Consider the following 19170-nt stretch of genomic DNA (forward strand, 5'->3'; position numbering starts at 1 on the left):
AAGTGGACAAGGCAAAATGTCAGCGGCCCCACATGTTCTGTAACTGGCTCCCAAGGGAGCAGAGAAATGGGCTGTTGGAATGTCAGTTCCTAATTACTGCAGTGCCTAATGACAAGGCAGTTTGGCACAGCTCAGCTGTATCATTGCAAAATCACTCGCTTCATGTGCGTTGTTGTCTCCTGCCACCAACTGCTCAAGTTACTGATTTTCAATGTCATTTTAGGTGGCCATAAAGAAAATAAATCTTCAAGGACCGAGAAGGATGGAACGAAGCATTAATGAAATCCAAATCATGAAGAGGTACAGGAGTCCCAATGTTGTGAATTTTTTAGACAGGTGAGTGGTTCTGGTCTTATCCCATGTGTGCATTTACATACAGCAAACATAAGAGGTTAAAAACCCACTTTGGTCAGTGGCAGATAGTAAAGCTGTTAATTTTTATTTATTCATATCTCTCTACTCATCTCCAATGGATGAGAAGAGAGTGCATCCCTTCTGCATGAGTCTTCCCTGGCACACCTAGTTTGAAAATTATTCCAAAATTATTCAAAATCTGGATCAGCTGTATCTTCCTTAGTCATCAGCCTCGAAGTTTACTGCCTCCACATAGTTTTGGGATTGATTTTTTCAAGTTTCTGAAGTGCTGATGAACCGTCCTAAAATGGATTTCCCTTGGATTGTTGCCACTCTTTGCCATTGCTGGGCATGCCAGGAAGACTAGGTGCTTATTTCCAGAAACACCATGCCTGACAGGTTTTTTACCTGGGCTGTTTCTAAACTGCATTTTTCACTCACTAGCCATCTAAGACATCTCCTTTTTCACAGCTGTGCTTATCTCCTTGAGACTGCACAGATTGCAAACAATGCACAGCCAAGAGGGAATATCTATTGCTATGATTCTGTCCTTGTCACAAAGGCATTTGGAAGTAAGAAACCTGGAGGCAAAAATCAACGTAGCCATGCATGCTCATCTCCACGGCCTTCTTTCCTTCTTTCAGCTACCTTGTGGGTGAGGAACTCTGGCTGGTGCTGGAGTACATGGACGGAGGCACCCTGAACGATATCCTCAGCACGACCGCTCTGTATGAAGATGAGGCAGCAGCCATCAGTCGGGAGGTCAGCAATCCCATCTGTGTTTCCAAGGGCTTGGGCAGGATTGTCTGGGAAACAGGGGCTCAGACCTGCAGTGATTTCCTGTGCCAAGCTTTGGTTCTGTGTTGCTGGTGTGCTATGGGCAAGAAAAAGCATCTCAAGTGAAAGGCCTGCCAGTGCTCCTGCACTCCCTGTACTCAGTGCCAGTACTCTTCTCTCCTGCTGTTGTATTCTCGCTCGGGCTCATGTATTTGTATTTGCTGTTCTCCACCTTGCCTCTCTAAATGTTTGCCTGGAGTCTGTCTTCACTGCATTCCTTGCCTGTGAAAGCAAAGGTGCTGGTGGCAGGATTGGAAATGATCAGCAAAGAAAAAAGAGAGAGACTCGTTTCTCTCAGGCCTCAGCATACAAGGACAGGAGTGCAGCCAAAAGGCTCTTTGCTTCTGAGCACATGCACTGCAGCAGCAGTCATCCTGGCTGGTTTGCAGGGCACAGTTTATAACAGCAGGTGCTGTTGCTCTTTCAGAAGCTGACATGCCTTTCCTCAGAAAGGTCCTGCTCTTCAAGTGCTGGAGCAGCAAGCTCTTCCTCTCAGTGGCACTGTGTTCTGCCATTACTGCCCATTCCCCTGCAGAGGGAATCTTTTAGATTCTTTGTTGCCTTTCTTGTGGGATTAAATCACATCACTCATTTTGGCCCTCCTCTTTCTGTTTTCTCTCTCAGTGCCTGCAAGGACTGCATTTTCTTCACTCAAACCATGTGATCCATCGAGATGTGAAGAGTGACAACATCCTTCTCAGAACCGATGGTTCTGTCAAGCTGGGTCAGTGTATTCTTGGTCAGGAGCAGCATTCCAGGGATGTGGGTGTGGGGCTGCTTGGAGTGACAGCCAGCTCCCCTAAATGGGGCTGGTGGCAGCGCAGGGACACCCGCTGTGAGCTGAGGGCACAGTTGCAAGGTGCACAGAGGTAGGACAAGGAACAAGCAGTCAAGAGTGGCCTTGCTCTGTGTGTGTCCCTTCCAGAGGGAGGGAGTTACAAGTCTAAAGCTTCCAAAGAACAAAAGACACTACTGGCGACAGTGTAAAAAATGGGGGGAGTTTAAAAGTCACCAATGCCAGGAATTCAACAGCACATTTTCCAACTTCTACTGGGCAATTCTTTGGCTTGCTTTCCTAATTGCACAGAATTCAAATAGAAACAGAGTTTTGCTTTCTCCTCAGGTGATTTTGGCCTCTCTACTCAGCTCAGCCCTGAGCAGAGCAGACGGTGCTCGGTAGTCGGGACTCCTTGGTGGCTGGCGCCAGAAGTGCTGACAAGTCAACCATATGGTCCCAAAGTGGACATATGGTCTTTTGGAATCGTGGGGATTGAAATGATCGAACAAGAACCTCCCTACTGGAACCAAAGTCCCATCACGGTAAGGAGCAAATACTCACTGATCCCACTGTCTTTCTCACCTGTCCCTTGTCCTGCGTGCCATTGGACAAAAGCCCATTGCCATCTGCCTGAACTACTTCCACCAAGGTCCCCTCCTAAAAATGTGTCTGCAACACATCAGCATCTGCTGTAGTTTTGGTTTCAGCAGTGGGGGAACTCAAGCCTTACCACATGCAAACAAACTCCAAACCAACTCTATTCTCAGGCAACACTTTCCTTTGGCTTTTAAGTGGTTCCAGTCCTTTGGCTGTGGAGATGGCCTTAATAGCAGAAAAGAAGCATCTGACAACTGCTGTTATCTTTCCAGAAATGAAGGAAGGCAACACAAACCCAACAAAGTTTCTAAAACTGTGGTCTTTAGAGATGAACCTAACTCCCTGTACAGTTTCTTCTCACTGGGAAACATGCCTGAAACCTGGGCATGAGAGTGTAAAGACCACTGAGTCTCTTCTGCTTCCTGTACAGTGCTGCTGAAACACTCAGTCACTGTGTTTCTCTCCTAGCCAAAGGCACATTCTCTGTGTCACCAAGCCAGAGCCTGGTGATACGGAGAGCCTGCCCGTTTCTTTCCAGGCCCTTTCTGGCATGGGCCTATCATTAATGCATTGACTTGAGTAGCCAAATGAGCAGAGGGTGGCCATAGGGATGGCACCTCTCCTTCTTCTGACCATGACAGTTTTTCTTTTGCTGCAAAATGGGAAGCTGCAATTTTCAGACTGCTGAGACAGAGCTGCAGGTGGCTCGTTTGTGCCCAAGCAGCAATTTTCATCCCAATACATTTGTGCAGGCATCTAAATGTGTCTCTGTTGAAGATGAGATTGCAAATGTTTATTTCCTTACCTGGGGATTAATTGATGGATTCCCTTTCTTACCTTCCAATTACCATTGTTTTCAAAAAAAGCACAAAAGGTATGATGAGTTTTGTTCTTGGGCACGTGGGCTTAAAGGACCAACAAGCACTGCAGACATGCCTTTCATGTACTAACCCTTGAAATTAGTTTGTATAGCACAGTCCCTCTTCCAAAAAGCCTCTCAAGCTGGTGTGAATCCTTATGGAAGCAAATGTGCGTTTTCTGATGTAGTTCCCATTAACTAGCACAGTCAATGAAATCAGCTGCCAAGGCAAGATCTGTGGGATGGTGGAAAAGCTGTGGCTGCATCGGGTTTGGGTTTTCTGGTTGGTAAAGGAAAATGATCTCTGGGTCTCTGCCAGGGCAGAAACTGCCACTGAAGAACAGAGGTTAAACAAAGGGAGGTGGGAGAGCACTTAGAGATGTGAAAGCAGCAAGTGGAGCCTGGTGTCTCCTTTTTCTCCAGGCTACACAACTGATAGCCACAGTAGGGACCCCACGGCTGCAGCAGCCCAACCGATTCTCGCCTTGCCTGCGTGACTTCCTGAGCTGCTGCCTGCAGAGAGACGAGGAGCAGCGCTGGTCTGCCAGGGAGCTCCTGCAGGTAAAATGGGAAGGGGCTGCAGGTGAAACAGGTTCTGAGGCATGGGCTCCTCCTCCACTCAAGTCCAAGGCATCAGATGAGCCCCCTTCCTCCTCACCTCCATTCTTGGTGCTCTTCAAATGAAAATGATGAGGAATCCTAGACTGGGCTGGGCTGCCAGGGCCCTGTAAAGGTCCTCTGGTGAAAGTATCCTGCAATGAGCAGGGACATCTTCAAAGAGATCAGGTTTCTCAGAGCCCTTTCCCACTGGAGCCGGAATGGTTGCAGGGATGGGGCACCTGTAAGCTCTTGCGGGCAACCAGTGCCAGAGTCACACCATGCTCTGAGTAAACAAGTTATGATTAGATCCTGTTTGTGTTTAAAAATATTCACCCACATCCTATTGTAACTGGCCCTGTTAAAAAATATGTCCCTCACTTTCTTCAAAGCCACTCTGAAGTCTTGGAAAGTGGCAATAAAGTCTCCCTGGTGCCTGTTCTTCACAAAACTGAGTAACTCCACCTCTCTCTGCATTTCCTGAGTCAGAGAGCTCCTCTGGCTGTTTTGGTCGCCCTCTTTTGTCATTTGGTGGGGTGCTCAGTTTTATCTAATGGCAAAAGAATTGAAGTAGAGCAGTGCAGGGTACAGAGACATGAAATGGTGGTGCAGGAACCCAAGGAAGCCAGTCGCAGCCTAGGGGTCAGAGATTTGGCTGTGGGCAGGAGGGGTCCTGGGGTGCTCACTGTGAGCCTCCTGGGGGCCCTGGTTTGTGCTCCCCAGCCCACCCTTAGAGGTTTCTGCTACGCAAACAGGGACAGCTGGGAGGGACTTGTACCAGCCCCATCTGCTGCCTGCCATGCTCAAGCAGACAGGAACTGTGCCAGAGTTAGTGCCAGGTTGTGTGGCAGAGAGGGAACTGCAGGGCCCAGTGCCACTGGGCTGGCCCTGCTGGGAAGGAAGGTGCCATCCAGCACACGAGGGGCAGGGCATGGAAAGGTAGACACTGCTCTGTCTCCCTGTGGGAATCAGCACAGTGCCTGTCTTTCAAAGAGAGGGACCAGTGTGAGGCTTTAGAGATACCTGAAAAGAAGAAACTCCAAGGACAGAAAGCACCATTTCTAGAGCACTGGCAGGGCAAAAATCCTAGCAAGATGAAGACACCTGGATAAATGGATGAGTGGGATTCTGGGCCACATTTGCCTTTGATGGCTAAGTCTGGCGCATAAAGATGGAGGTCTAGATGGTCCCATTGGTCCTGTTCCTGCATCCTTCTATAAGACAGAGGAATCCTATGAAGCACTGAGCTTGTAAAGTCATGTTGTTGATTTGTTGATTTGTTTTTTTTTCCCTTTGGGCAGCATCCATTTGTAACATTTGCTGAGCCTGCGTCCAGCCTGGTGCCGCTGATTGTTTCAGTGAAGAAGAGGAGGGAGACAAGAATGTGACAATCACATCAGGACCATTTATTCGTCAACCACTTTAGAGTAGGATTGTAGGTTAGGATTAGGATTAGGATTAGGATTAGGATTAGGATTAGGATTAGGATTAGGATTAGGATTAGGATTAAGATTAGGGTTAGGGTTAGAGTAGGATTGTCTAATAGGAGTGCAGAGTAGGATTGGAAATGAATACAGTTTCTGAAACCACAAGTCACCTTGAAGATTCCCTTCCTTCTCACTCTGCGAATACGCTCAAGAATTTCTTCTGAATTGTCTGTTGTTTCTTAAAGGTGGAAAGTGACACAATGTCTTTGACATGGTGTGAAAGTGAGGAAGAAGGATGTTCTTCATTCATCCTCTCCAGACCACACTGCCTTTGGAATCTGGCCCACTGGTCTGTTTTTGGCCAGCTTTGGTATTTCTATTTGAGGCAGAAAGGGCAATGGCATTTGAAGTCAAAACCAAAAGAAGAATGAGGCAGCCCAACACCCTGTGCAGATGCAGGCCTTCAGCTGTGACTGGAGAACATTGGGGCTCCTGCCACTTGGATTTGTATCCCAAAATGCAATAATCTCTTTGGCTGGAGGAGAGCCTTGCTCAAGTGAGAAAGCAGAAAGATCAGAGAGGGTGCTCGGGAAGGTCTCCTGTGGTGCAGAGCTGTCAGCGCCTGTGAGGTGAGAGCGGGCCCAGCCTTGGCTGGGGTGGAGCCCCAGCAGAGCCCCGGCACAGGCCGGAGCAGGCTGAGCCCCGGCAGAGGCAGGCTGGAAGGAGGCCCTTGGAGCTGCAAGAGGCAGCAGCCGGGCCCTGGGTGCCTGTTCCCGGCAGTGGGCGAATCCTCCGCTCTCAGAGCCCAGGTGGCAGCTGGCTGCTGCCGAGGGGAAGCGCAGCCGTGCTGGGCACAGCCCAGCCTGGAGGCATTGGCCGTCTGGAGTGTGCCCAGGAGCAGAGAAAGATCAAGGGCAGCCGAGGGTTGCTGGGCTGCCTGAGGATTCCTCCTCTTCTGCCGGCTGCCCTGCAACTCCTGGCAAAGGTCAGCAGTGTGTGCAGCACTCTGGGCACCAGGGCAGGGAGCCGGGCTGCTCGGCAGGCTGGAGCACAGGGCAGCCTCCTTCAGGCCCAGCTCTTGTGCCAGGGGAAGCGAGGCCAGCGTGAGGCCGGGACAGCTTGGCAGGGCACATCTGCAGGAGCCAGAGCCTCACGCAGCTCTGGGAGGAAGCGCCCGCAATCCTGCAGTTCTGCACTGAGCCCGAGCAAAGGGGTGAGATGCAGAGTGTTTGGCAGGAATATTCAGGCCCACCAGGCCAGCCTGCTTTGTGCTCTCTGGCCCACAGCAAGCGCTGTTCAATGCAGCTCACACCTCTATTGCAGGGCTGTTCTTCTTCTCAGTAATCATCGCTCAGCTGTCTCTCACTGACATATTGCTGGCTGAAGACCTGTCTCTTCCATATCCCCTATAAAAAGACCTTACCTTAGATTCTCAAATTTAGCATGCATGCATGCCTGTGTTAAAAACAACCCCCACAAATCTTTAGGAAAATCAAGACATTAAAGCAGATTTCATTTATCAAACCCACAGCAACTGCGTTGAAATGTGGGTGTATGAGCCTTTCTTCAAAATTTTCTTAAGAATATCTCTAGAGTAATTTTTGAGAGATAAGTATGCTGCCCCTAAAAAGTCCAGATTACTTGGCAAGGGGTAATTAGTCATCCATTAAGCATTCCAGCAGTTGCGTAGCATTTTCTTCTGATAACTGATCCCTGGATATTGCAACCAGCTTCTGATTTGTGTCTGCCCACTTCTTTTCCATGTTCTGAGCCAAGAGCAATAGTATCCTTGTGAGTGCATCTGAACACACTGGACACTGACACCTCATCCTATTGCCTATGTTCTCCCATGGAAGATTCCTTGCTCTTTTTTCTCTGCCACCAAAGGGGATCTGCAGTCCCTGCCGGGCACTGCTCGCTGTGGGTTGTCCAGGCAGAGGCGATGCTCTGGTGCACCTGGCGCAGGTGAGCCTCGGGCCCAGGCAGGGAGCGATGCTCCGAGCTGCCGCGGATCCGGCGGCGAAGCCGAGCGGTGCCGTGGCCTGGCTGGCAAGCCGAGCGGCGCCCGTGGCGCTGCCTCCCCGGGCAGGGCTGTGCTCTCAGCGCCGCCGGGGCTGCCGAGCAGCGCTTTCCACTCGCCTCCGCCTCTGGAGCCAGCCCCGCAGCCGCGCTCTCCCGAACCGCACTGACCCGCGCCCGTTCTCGGCCTGGCTGCAGGACTCCGTGATTCCGGGCTCTCCGGGTTCCCAGTCCGCCTGCAGGAGCCTCCGCTCCTGGACCCCCGCCCTGGGCTTTCTTCTCCTACGTCTTTCCCAGGCCCTGTCCACTCTACTCCGGATCTCCCCCCCTTCACAGGTTGTCCTCTGTCTCCTGGGTTCTCCCTCCTCTCTCGGGTTTTTCCCAGTCCTAAGCTACCCCTTGTCCCAAGCTCCCTCCTTTCCCTAGCTGTAGCCACTGCTTTTATTCGTCTCCCTGGATCTCCCCTTCTCCCGATTACTCCTCCCTCTTCCAGGACCTCCCCCCTCTCCCAGGGCTCTCTACTGTCTTGGAAGGCTACCCACCCTTTCCCAGGTACCTCATCCCCCCTGTCCCGTGATCTCCCCTACTCCCGGGCTCGACCCCCTCTCCTGGGATTTTCTCCTTCCTCCCAGCATCTCTCCCCTCTCCCGCTCACTCCTCCCTCTGCCAGGTCTCTCTCCCCTCTGCCGGGATGTCCGCCCGTTCCCGGAGCGCCCCATGCCCCCGGCCCTTCGCCGCCCGTCCCTCGCCGCCTCGGCCGGGCCGCTCCGGGGCCGCGCTCGGAGCGCAGCGGGGCCGGGCCGGGGCCGCCGGGGCCGCGTCAGCTCCGCCCCGCGGGAGGAGCCGCGACAGCGCCCCGGCAGCGGCCCCGCACAGTCGGAGCGGCCCGGCTGCGCCCGGAGCTGGGCCTGGGAGGGGCTGCGGCCTGTGAGAGCTGCTCCGGGCTCGCTCCGGACACGAGGAGCTGCGACCTGTGCTCGCTTTGTACCCTCAAGGCTGCCGGATGCCTTGCAGTGAAGCTGGAGTGCCCGGGCTATTCCGGTCTCTTCTGGTCCTCAGCTGAGTATTGCTGGCCGCGGGTCTCTGTACGAATCACGAAAGGGACGGGACTGCTGAGGAACGCTCCTGGAGCTGTTTGTTTTCCAGCATCAGTCTCGTTACATGGTTGTTACAGTGGGAAGATGCCAGCAGCTCACATCCCTGGCAGCAGGCAATCAACTTACTTGAAAAGTTTTTTGACCACTCACACAAAGCAAGAGCATATTGACAGTAGTTCTGTGCAACCACTATAAGCACACGTAGCTTTTGTTAAAACACTGCTTGCTTATTTCAAACACTGTACCTGCTTTTGAGCCTTAAAACACAATGCACAGAGCTCCATTATTGTGATAAATAGGTATCATTCATGCTGATAAAATTTGAAAGAGTAATTGATACTGATACAGTAATTAATATTTGAGAATAATAAATAGTTAAAAAGTTGTAATGCCAAAGAAGAGAGGGAGAGGAGGGGCTCCACCCCCCTTCCCAGCAGCTGTTCTCAAGGACCACAGGAAAGAAGCTGAAGATACAGTTGCTAAAAATGAGCAAGAACCTGGTTCGGTCCCAACAAATCCTAATTATAAGGGATTTATTGCCTTGATATGTAGATGGAGTGATACGTTAGTCTTGGCTTACATTGGCTGTACTGGCTACGTGCTGGCTTGATGCGCATGTGTAACCCAAAGGTGAATTAAAGGACAACAAAGAAGACTACAGGGCCTTCATCAGTGACGACCCCCAAAGACTTGTGCGACCACCAAACCGAGTGGTGGCGCATGCGTGGTAAAGGTGGTGAGGAAGGCGGAGACAGAAAAGTGACGAACCGAAAATAGGAGGAGATGGTATTGACATATGGCATACAAGGGGTGATTTTCACTTGGCAAGCTTGTACGTGAAGTGGCAAGGGTCAAGAACTCTGCCCTCCGTACCTCGCGGTATCTTTTGCTTATGTGCTATTATTTGAAGCAAATAATCCCTTATTTATATATTTTCTAAACTATTCAATTAAAATTACTGCTACCTAAATATTGTTTGGTTTTTTGGGTTTTTTGATGGGATAATTGGGCAAATATAACAATTATTAAGCTTAGAAGTTCCTAATATCTTGCTAGAGATACTTTTCTGTAGCTTAGGGAGTCATTCCAGCCAAGCGTTAATACACTGGTGGGTCAGTATCAATCAAATTAGAATGAGGAGCCCAATTCAGCTCCACGGAGCAGCCTCTGGACTGACTGACAGAAGTTCCCAGGCAATGGGAGCTCTCCTAAGATACAGACATTGCATTGGTTCAGAGTCTGGGGGCACAGAGATAGACCAATGAGATGTCTCGGCCTGGGAGTTTTGACTGGGCTAAATGGACTGTGGGTACTGAAGGCAATAAACGAAGCTGTTTGCTGATGACCAAAGGGAGTTCTGTTTTGTGTTACATCTCAGACATATGAATGTCCTGCATTCTACAGTAATAGACACAAACCATTGTTCTATTTGTCTTTACTTTTCTACTACTTATATAAATTTTCTGCTGACAAATCTACCGCTTAGCTCTAACGAAAGTTCTGCTTTCTCTGAGGTCTGCCTTTTGCAGCTGTCCCAGAACCCTCTGATTTCACATATTCCCACAATTCCCTCTCACGGTTTGGCTAAATAGAAGCCTTTGTAACCGTGTCGTTTATTAACTACCTTGCATTTCATAGCTTCACTGTAGTATACCTGCTTGTTACTTGCATAAAGCATCCTTCTTGCTCGCATTCAGCCTTGCTATATTCCAAGACAGCAATTTTAATGCTGTGAAAGTCCAGTCAGTTCAAAGGACAAAAGTCATGTCTGATAGCACTTACAAGTGATTGTTCCAAAACAGTCTCGCCTGTTCTAAGGTCTTAATTCAAAACCTTCCTCCATGTCCATACCTTCATCCACCATCTGTGTGAGATTTTGGGAATTCTGTGTGAATCCATTTCCTGCCTCTCTCTCTTGTGTGATAAAAACTTCTTAGATTGTTTTGTCCATCATTTGTCACACACACCGACGTATGCAAGGTATTACTACCAGTATCACTGCCAAAACACCCAACATATGGAGACCTATTCTACAAGGTCCCCTTAGCCAAGGTGCAAACCTCCATCCTTGGAACAAATCATCTAACCAAGAGCCACCATCTTCTTTAATTGGAGCTGTCAAATCTTTCAGCTTTTCTATGCTTTTGAGGATAAATACAGAGTGATCAGACAGGTTCATACAACACAATCCTTCAAATTCCTCGCAACCATGTCCTTGTGCCAGTAAAAGAAAATCAATTGCTGCTCTATTTGGAAGGGCAGCATGTCTAACACTATTAACATCGGTCAACATGTCACTGATTGCAGTGGATGTGCCATTAGTTTGTTTACTCAGCCAATATGCAACCCGATCTAATTGTTTCAATGCCATTGCTGAAGGCAGCCGGGGTAAAAACAAACCTGCAGAAACCCTTTTTGCAGCCTTCCAAGGCGTGAAATCACTTCTACAGTTTTCACAATAATGACGAGCAGATCTTGTTCCCCTTTGTTTCTTCTTAATGACCGCTTTGGCAGTAGGCGCAATTACAGTGAGCATCCCATTGCTACATGGGCCACCTTCATGGGATGCCCTGCCAGGGCCTATCTACACAGGTGAACCAACATCCTTTTGGTAACTGTCGTGGATATTGGTCAGCTTTAGAAAGCAACTCTCAACATTCTTAATAATTACACCAAAACCTTGAGTTTCTGTATGCAAAACAATGGAGAGTAACATTGTGCTTTGGAGGATCACTTTCTCACTAATCATTAACTGTAAATGTAAGGCAAAAATCCATTGTTAAAGGACCAAGGATTTCTAATTCTTGGGGTGCAGGTTCTGCTTTGGGAAGTTCTTTTTCCCAAATGTTACAATCCTATACAGAGCTCCTGCCATTGTCAATTTCACCAGGCTTACTATTGAATTGCTTTTTGACCAAGGGCAAATTCTTTACTGGCACACTGACTAGTCAGGTTGAGAAAGGCTTTTCTGTTCCGAATTAGACAAACACATGGTATCCGAGCCTGCTGCCTTGGCTAAGGTTACCCAGACATTTGGTTTTGGTTGTTCCACAGACAAATCTACACTACAAATTGACTAAAACTCTGCACTAGAAGAAGCAATCAATACTGACATCGTAGTAACATTTGATTTTGCAGCATCCTTTTTATAAGTTAATTGTTGGCTTAAGCTCCTCCCATATCCTTCTCAATTCAAAAACATGACTTTTGACCTTTAATAAAAATGAACCAAACAAAACCTACGCTTTCTCCACTAGAGCTCTATGAAACCAACAAGTGACACATTTATAAACCACATAAAATCAGAGTTTGCAGGTTCCACCGATGCACAAGGAACGTCAGGTGTGACCCGTGATCCCTCTGTTTGGCTCACACCTGTGTACTTGCTTCTACGGTCTTGAACTCGTCAAGTGTCCTGGGGTGCGTGTGGTAGATAGGGAAAAGGCGCTGCCGAAGATCACGCGATGTCACAGAAAGCCAGGACCCTTTGTTCCTCTAAGATAAGAGATTACCCTAGGAATGTGGCCCCCCTAACAGTACTGCCAGTAACTTTCCATTCCTTACCCAGTACTTTTCCATTCCCTACTAACCATAGATAAGAAGGACAAACCCCCTTTTGACGTAGAGACCCCTTAGACTATAAGGCCCCATGAGAAGAAGTAATAAACGCCTTTTGACCGTCCACCATATTGGTGTCTGCGTGTGTCATTGGCCCGAGCGGCCCTGGAGAGTGGGCCGCCGTGCTGATCCTTAGAACCAGGTCGCCTGCCTTGATCCAGAAGGCAACATTTGGTGCCCGAAACCCGGGAAGCGACTTGCGCCCGGGGAACGGGGATTCTCCTGCAAAGAGGACGGCGGCTGTGGCAGCAGGTCTAACCACAGCGGGAGGGACGTCTCCGGACCAGCGTGGACCATGGAAGCCATAGCGAAGGTCGTAACAGAGATGCATGCACAATGGGGTATAGAATGTAAACTTAGAGATTTAACTCTCGCATTGCCGAGATTGATTAAGCTTGGGGCTATTGAAAGCCCTGTGGACGTCCTACATTTGGACGTGTGGGATAATTGTACAAAAGCTCTGGTGGAGGACACTATGTCCTCGGGCTCAGGGAAAGCCCTAAAATCGTGGGGCAGAGTTGTTCAGGCTCTGCAAAAAGCTCGACAAGAGCAAGAAACCTGGATAGCCTCGCGAACTTATTAGCCGTGCCGCAGTTGGGGGTGGGCGCGGCGACACAAACCGCGGATGTGCTTAACCCAGGCGGGCACACGGAGGCGCGAGCGCCGGATCCCCCTCAATGAGCGGACTCACCATCTGAGGGGGGGGGAACACGCGCGGGCGTTCTGGCGGGGGCTCGCGGAGGAGGCGCGGAATGCGGCCGGATTGTCGGACCCCATAGGGATCGATAAAAACGCCCCCCCACCATATGCGTTTGAAAATGGCGCTGGACCGCGTGGTCAGGGCGGAAAGGAGGAGGCGGGGGGCGGAAACGCAGTCAGCCCGCTTAACAACGCATGCGCAGGTGAGCGGGGTAACGGGGCAGCCCCCGCGGAGGCGCGTAAGACCAATCAGAGCGCTTTATTCAAATTACGTCCTTGTAGGGCAAGGACCTCCCCCAGCAGGAGGCGGGGGGACCCCAGGGGGAGGGAACGGCCCGACCCCCGCAGGAAGGGGCGGGGTCGGAGCCCGAGGAAAAGGCAGAGGAGCCCGGAAGCGTCTAGTTACTCGACTTCCGGCTCGGACTCGGACTCGAGCTCTGAGCCCGAGAAAGGGTTGGAGGATTCCGACTCAGATTCTAGCTTTTACAGAGAGAGAGCAGCGGCACGTAAGGTCACTAGCCACAGCGCTCCCGCATGGGTGAAGGAGTTACCAGAGAAAAACCGAACCCCGCTTACAAACTGGCGGAAAATAAAAATGGCTTGCATGGAATGGGCTCCGTCTGCCACTCTGGTGTTCCCGGTCCGTGTGGGGGGGGCAGGCGGAAACCAAAGGACTTATTCACCAGTCAATCTGAAAGATGTGCAGGCAATTGTTAAAGCGATTGCGGAAAAGGGAATTAATTCTGCCATGGTTTGCACATTCATTGACGGCCTTTTCGGTGGGGACGATATGCTTCCCTTTGATGTCAAGCAGACGTGTGGAATGATATTTGATGGTGCAGGGATGATCGTTTTTAAACAAGAATGGGAGGACAATTGCATCAAACAGCTATCCTTGGTAACAGGGGCAGACCATCCACTGCACGGCTCCAGCATACAGAGGCTAATGGGCACAGACCCCACTATGATCATCCCCCAGCTACAGGCTGAGGGCTTGCAGGCCCGTGAGGTTATGACAACAACCTGTGCTGCCCGAGAAGCCATCCGTAATGCTTCCAAAGTGGTAGCCAGACCATCGCCGTGGTCTTCCATAAAGCAGGGTGAGAGTGAGAGCTTCACTCAGTTTGCGGACAGGCTTCAGGCAGCATTAGATTCCTCTGCGTTACCCTCAGAGGCGAAGGGTCCCGTGCTGGCAGAGTGCCTACGCCAGCAATGCAACTAAGCAACCAAGGACATTTTAAGGTCACTGCCACAGGGGTCTAATATAGCTGCCATGATCAGACACGTTGCAAAGGAGGAACATCTAGCTCCCATTCAAGCAGCAGTTCACACTGCAATAACCAGCGTGATGGCGTGCCTTAAGTGTGGCCAGGCAGGCCACTTGGCAGTAAACTGCCCCCAGCCAAGGCGCCTATCAGCAGCTGCTCCACCACGCCAAGGGGGAGGTAGGGGGCCATGCTGGGTGTGTGGAAGGAAGGAGCATTTAGCTAAGGAATGCAGATCCAAGCCCCAGGGAAACAGGAAAGGGAGGGGGCACCTGGGCCGCATCCAGCCCCCTCCCACCTGGAATATGCAGCGGCCCAGCTACAGCAACCCCCAGTGGGGCAGGGGACCCTCATACCCTATGCCCCCACAGGGAGCAGTCACCTTTGCATCCCCCCCAGCAATACAATGGCAGAGTTGTGCAGCACCCTCAATACCTTCGCACCCCCCACCGCCACAAGCCGCGCCGGAGTCACAGGAACAGCAGGAGATGCCCCAGAGCGGGATCCCTGGGTGGCCTTGGTCATGAAAATAGGGAAGGAGCCCCTGATGGTGTGGGGGACATGCCGCCTTTATGGCAGCCAGGATCCCCACGTCATAGGGTTTCAGTTCTGGGCGGACACGGGATCAGACTGCACGATTTTTCCCCAAGCACATTGGCCCGGACATTGGCAATTCAAAGAAGTTCCCCCAGTGAACGGAGTGGGGGGGCAGTCCCGGGCATGGAAAAGCACCCAGCTGGTGGCTATAACACTTCACATGAAAAAGGGACCAGAACAGACAGTAGCAACCTACCCCTACATTTTGCAAAATTCTCCACCGCTGTTAGGAAGGGACGTCCTTTCCATGCTCGGATTTCGGATTACAAATTTATCATGAGGGCCACTGCTGTACACCCCCCGCTGCCAATCAAATTGACTTGGAAGTCATCAGACCCTGTATGGGTTGAGCAGTAGCCCTTGACAGAGCCTTGAATGGCAGCCTTGCTGGAACTGGTCGACCGCGAACTGCAAAAGGGTCACATAGAACCCTCCACCAGCCCATGGAACACCCCTGTATTCGTGATCCCCAAAAGGTCTGGACAAGGCTATCGTCTTGTCCACGACCTCAGAGAAGTGAACAAGATGATCCGACCCATGGGTCCAGTCCAGACACTGCTACCCGCGAACTCAGCCATCCCTGCAGGGCAGCCGTGCGCAGTACTGGATATCAAGGACTGTTTCTTTTCAATACCCCTGCACCCTGAGGACAAAGAACGATTTGCCTTTTCCGTGGCGTTTCGGAACGGCGAGCGGCCCAACCTTCGCTTCCAATGGAGAGTACTTCCACAAGGCCTGGTCGACAGCCCGACCATATGCCAAATCACCGTGGACAAAGCACTGATGCCGGTCCAACACTCCAATCCCACCGCAACCATCATCCAGTACATGGACGACATCCTGGTTGCAGCACCATTGACAAGCCAAGTAGATCACCTGGTGTCCACAATCACGGAGACCCTTCAGGCCAACGGCTTCGAGATCGCGAGCACAAAGATCAAGAGAGGACCCTGCGTGACCTTCCTGGGAGTAGGGATTACAAGCTCCTACGTGACACCCCCCGAGATGAAGGTCAACCGAGACGTCAAGACACTCCACGACGTGCAACGCCTGGTGGGATCGCTGCAGTGGCTTTGCAACATCGTCTTGATTCCTCCCAAGGTCATGGACCCTCTGTACGACCTCCTGAAAGGAAAGAACCCCTGGGAACCCAAGGAGCTGACGCCGCAAGCAACGAGCTCCCTCGACTTCATCGAAAACCAGATGTCCACTGGCACGCTTGCCAGGTGGAACCCAGCCATGCCACTGGACCTGTACGTCCACTTTACACCGAAGGGGGAGTGGGAGCACTGGCCCAAGGACTCGCTGAAAAGGCCCGACCGATCCAATGGGTGGTCCTCGGAAGACCTGCTCGTGCATTCTCCCCAGGAATCGAATGCATCACCAGCCTCATCATGAAAGGCAGGAGATTCGCCTTGAAACACCTAGGGACCCAGCCGACAAGCATCCACCTTCCGTTTCACAAGCAGCCGACCACGGAGTCAGCCACAATATTGGAGTGTCTGGCCCTTGCTCTCTCCGGCTTCGGAGGAGAAATCTCCTACTCCTCCAAGCCACCCTGGACTAAGCTGCTGACCGTAGTCGACACGGACATGCCACGGAAGGTCAAGGACAGACCGCAGCCAGGACCAACGGTCTTCACAGACGCTTCCTCCATGACTTCAACCGCAGCAGCAGTGTGGCAGGCAGGAGAGCAATGGCACTGCGTCAAAGCGTGTGACCCCACACTGTCAGTGCAACAATTGGAGGCAGCAGCAGTGGTTTTGGCGTGCGGATTCTTCCAAGACGAACACCTCAACATCGTAACGGACTCTATATTCGTGGCAAGGCTCTGCCTAGCAATGGCAGGACCAGGAGTGTCAACATCAGCAGCAGCCCTAATGCTGGAAGAAGCACTCTCCTCGCGACAGGGCACCGTGTCAGTCATCCACATCAACAGCCATGACCCAGTCAAAGGTTACTTCCAAATCGGCAACGACAAAGCGGATGCCGCAGCAAAAGGCGTTTGGACCTTGCAAAGAGCTCGTCAGCTGCATGAGTCACTCCACATCGGAGTCAAAGCACTGGTGAAGAGATGCGAAATCTCGACAGCGGACGCAAAACATGTGGTAGCCACCTGCCCTCATTGCCAGAAGTCACCCCTTTGGACCTACGGGGTCAACCCGAGAGGTCTCAAGCTCTCAGAAATCTGGCAGTCGGACTTCACCTGGTGCGAACTGCTGAAGCCCCGAGCATGGCTTGCAGTGACAGTGGACACTTATAGCGGAACAATCATAGCCACACAGCACCCCAAAGCTAACTCCAAAACCACAATTCAGCTCTGGCTGACAGCCATGGCTTGGCTTGGTATCCCCAAGCAGATCAAAATGGACAATGGCTCCAATTTCACCTCCAAACAAGTACAGGAATTCGCCTCAAAATGGGGCATCACGTTAGTGCAAGGCATCCCATATAACAGTACCGGACAGGCCATAGTTGAGAGAGCAAACCAGACCCTGAAAACCAAGATAGAAGTGTTGGCAAAAGCAGAGGGCTTTGCCAATGCCATTCCCCCAGGAGATCAGGCACGTGTGCTGGCAACCGCTTTGCTGGCACTGAATCAATTCCCTAGGGGAGATGAAACAAACAGTCCCGTTCAAAAACACTGGGCCACTCGAATGCTAGAAGAGGGCCCACAGGTAGTAATTAGAAACGAGCTAGGTGAGTGGGAACAGGGTTGGAGGCTGATGCTCACGGGGCGAGGGTACGCAGCTGTCAAAAAGGACGGCAAAATCAGGTGGTGTTGGCTTAAGTCGATTAAACCGGACCTTCATAGCGAGCAGAATGAGACTGACGAGAATTGCGAGTCTTTGTTTACAGGACCTGCTCGTGGGACGTCCTCGTGACGCGTACATCCCGGTTCCAGACGAAAGTGACAGACCACCAAGCCGTCAGGCAGAACCCGAGAGACCCGCACGGGTGAGACCCAAGCACCAAGGGTGTTTCTGTGTGATTTTGCTGTTGGGGCTTGTTGCCAGAGGGCAAGCCAGCCCAGACCACTACCCCCATCGGCCCTTCAGGTGGGTCATGCGACACCTTAGTAGTGGCAAAGTACTCAGAGAAATCACCACACCAAACACCCCATCCTTCGTGCTCCGCATCACCGACCTGTTTTCAGGACAGCCAAGGGTAAACCCCTATTCCCCACACGTCACACACTCGTACCTATCCTACTGGTGCCCAGCTTCAAACCCTGGGAAAAGCTACTGCAATCACCCGGGATGGGGATACTGTGGGCACTGGGGCTGCGAAACCATAGTTACAGATGCCAGACCGTCGGGGCCTGGGTGGGATCCACAAGAACCAGAAAAATTCTTACAGTTCACCTGGGCACCCATCGTCTGCAAAACACCCTTCTTCTCTCATGGAAACTTCCATCGAAACCAACATAAAATCCCTAGATTTCGGGCATGCACTGATTACAACATGACGGTCTTGCAGCCAGATCACCCTAGCTGGGCCACAGGCAAATCGTGGACAGTGGTCCTTCAAGGGTCAAAAGAGAGGGTGAATGTGCAAATTATCAGGCTCCAGCCGTCGGCACCCCGAGCGGTCGGACCCAACAAAGCGATTAAAAGCGTGCCAGAAGGGAGAAACATAACCTACCCCAAAACCTGACCCACAGGGGTCAGCAATGTCCCGACCGGTCAAGCGGAAACCTTTCAGATGAGCCGCTTAACCGAGTCAGACTCAGACCCAATCCTTCGTATGTTAGAAGCTACCTTTGTATCCCTGAACGAATCCAACCCTAACCTAACCGAGTCCTGCTGGCTTTGTTACGATGTCAAACCCCCCTTTTACGAAGGAGTCGCTCTAAACACTCCCTTCAGTTATTCCTCAGCTGACGCCACTCACCAGTGCACATGGGATACCCCTCGCAAAGGAATCCCCCTGAGTCAAGTCACAGGCCGAGGCAGATGCTTTGGCAATGCAACCCTATCTAGGCGGAAAGGCAACGTCTGCACCAAAATCGTCAAGCCTAACAGGAGAAACAATAAGTGGGCAGTCCCATCCGCATCGGGGATGTGGGTTTGCCAGCGATCCGGAGTGAGTCCTTGTGTGTTCCTTCCCAAATTCAATGACTCTAACGACTTCTGTGTCCAAGTTCTGATTGTTCCTAGAGTCCTGTACCACTCAGATGAAGAGATGTACCATCTTCTTGAGGGACCCAGCCAGATCCACAAAAGAGAAATAATGACAGGTATAACAATCGCAATGCTGCTCGGCCTGGGAGCAGCCGGAACGGCCACGGGTGTCTCAGCCCTAGCGACCCAGCACCAAGGACTGTCCCAGCTGCAAGAGACCATTGATGGGACCTGCAAAGGATCGAGAAATCCATCTCCTTTCTAGAGAAGTCGGTCTCCTCACTCTCAGAAGTGGTCTTGCA

The 19170-nt window shown here is 51.4% G+C and overlaps 1 protein-coding gene across 1 annotated transcript; it reads left to right on the plus strand.

Moving 5' to 3' along the window:
- Positions 1-229: 229 nt before the first annotated feature.
- Positions 230-6861, plus strand: LOC131571586 (serine/threonine-protein kinase PAK 1-like; the record flags this gene model as incomplete). The annotated part of the gene is made up of 5 exons (XM_058824365.1): positions 230-336; positions 999-1116; positions 1816-1915; positions 2315-2511; positions 6736-6861. Coding segments are annotated over 5 exons (648 nt in total), but the record flags the coding sequence as incomplete, so codon positions are not given.
- Between the last annotated feature and the right edge of the window lie 12309 nt (positions 6862-19170).

This window comes from Ammospiza caudacuta, chromosome Z (assembly GCF_027887145.1).
Source record: "Ammospiza caudacuta isolate bAmmCau1 chromosome Z, bAmmCau1.pri, whole genome shotgun sequence".
NCBI lineage: Eukaryota > Metazoa > Chordata > Aves > Passeriformes > Passerellidae > Ammospiza > Ammospiza caudacuta.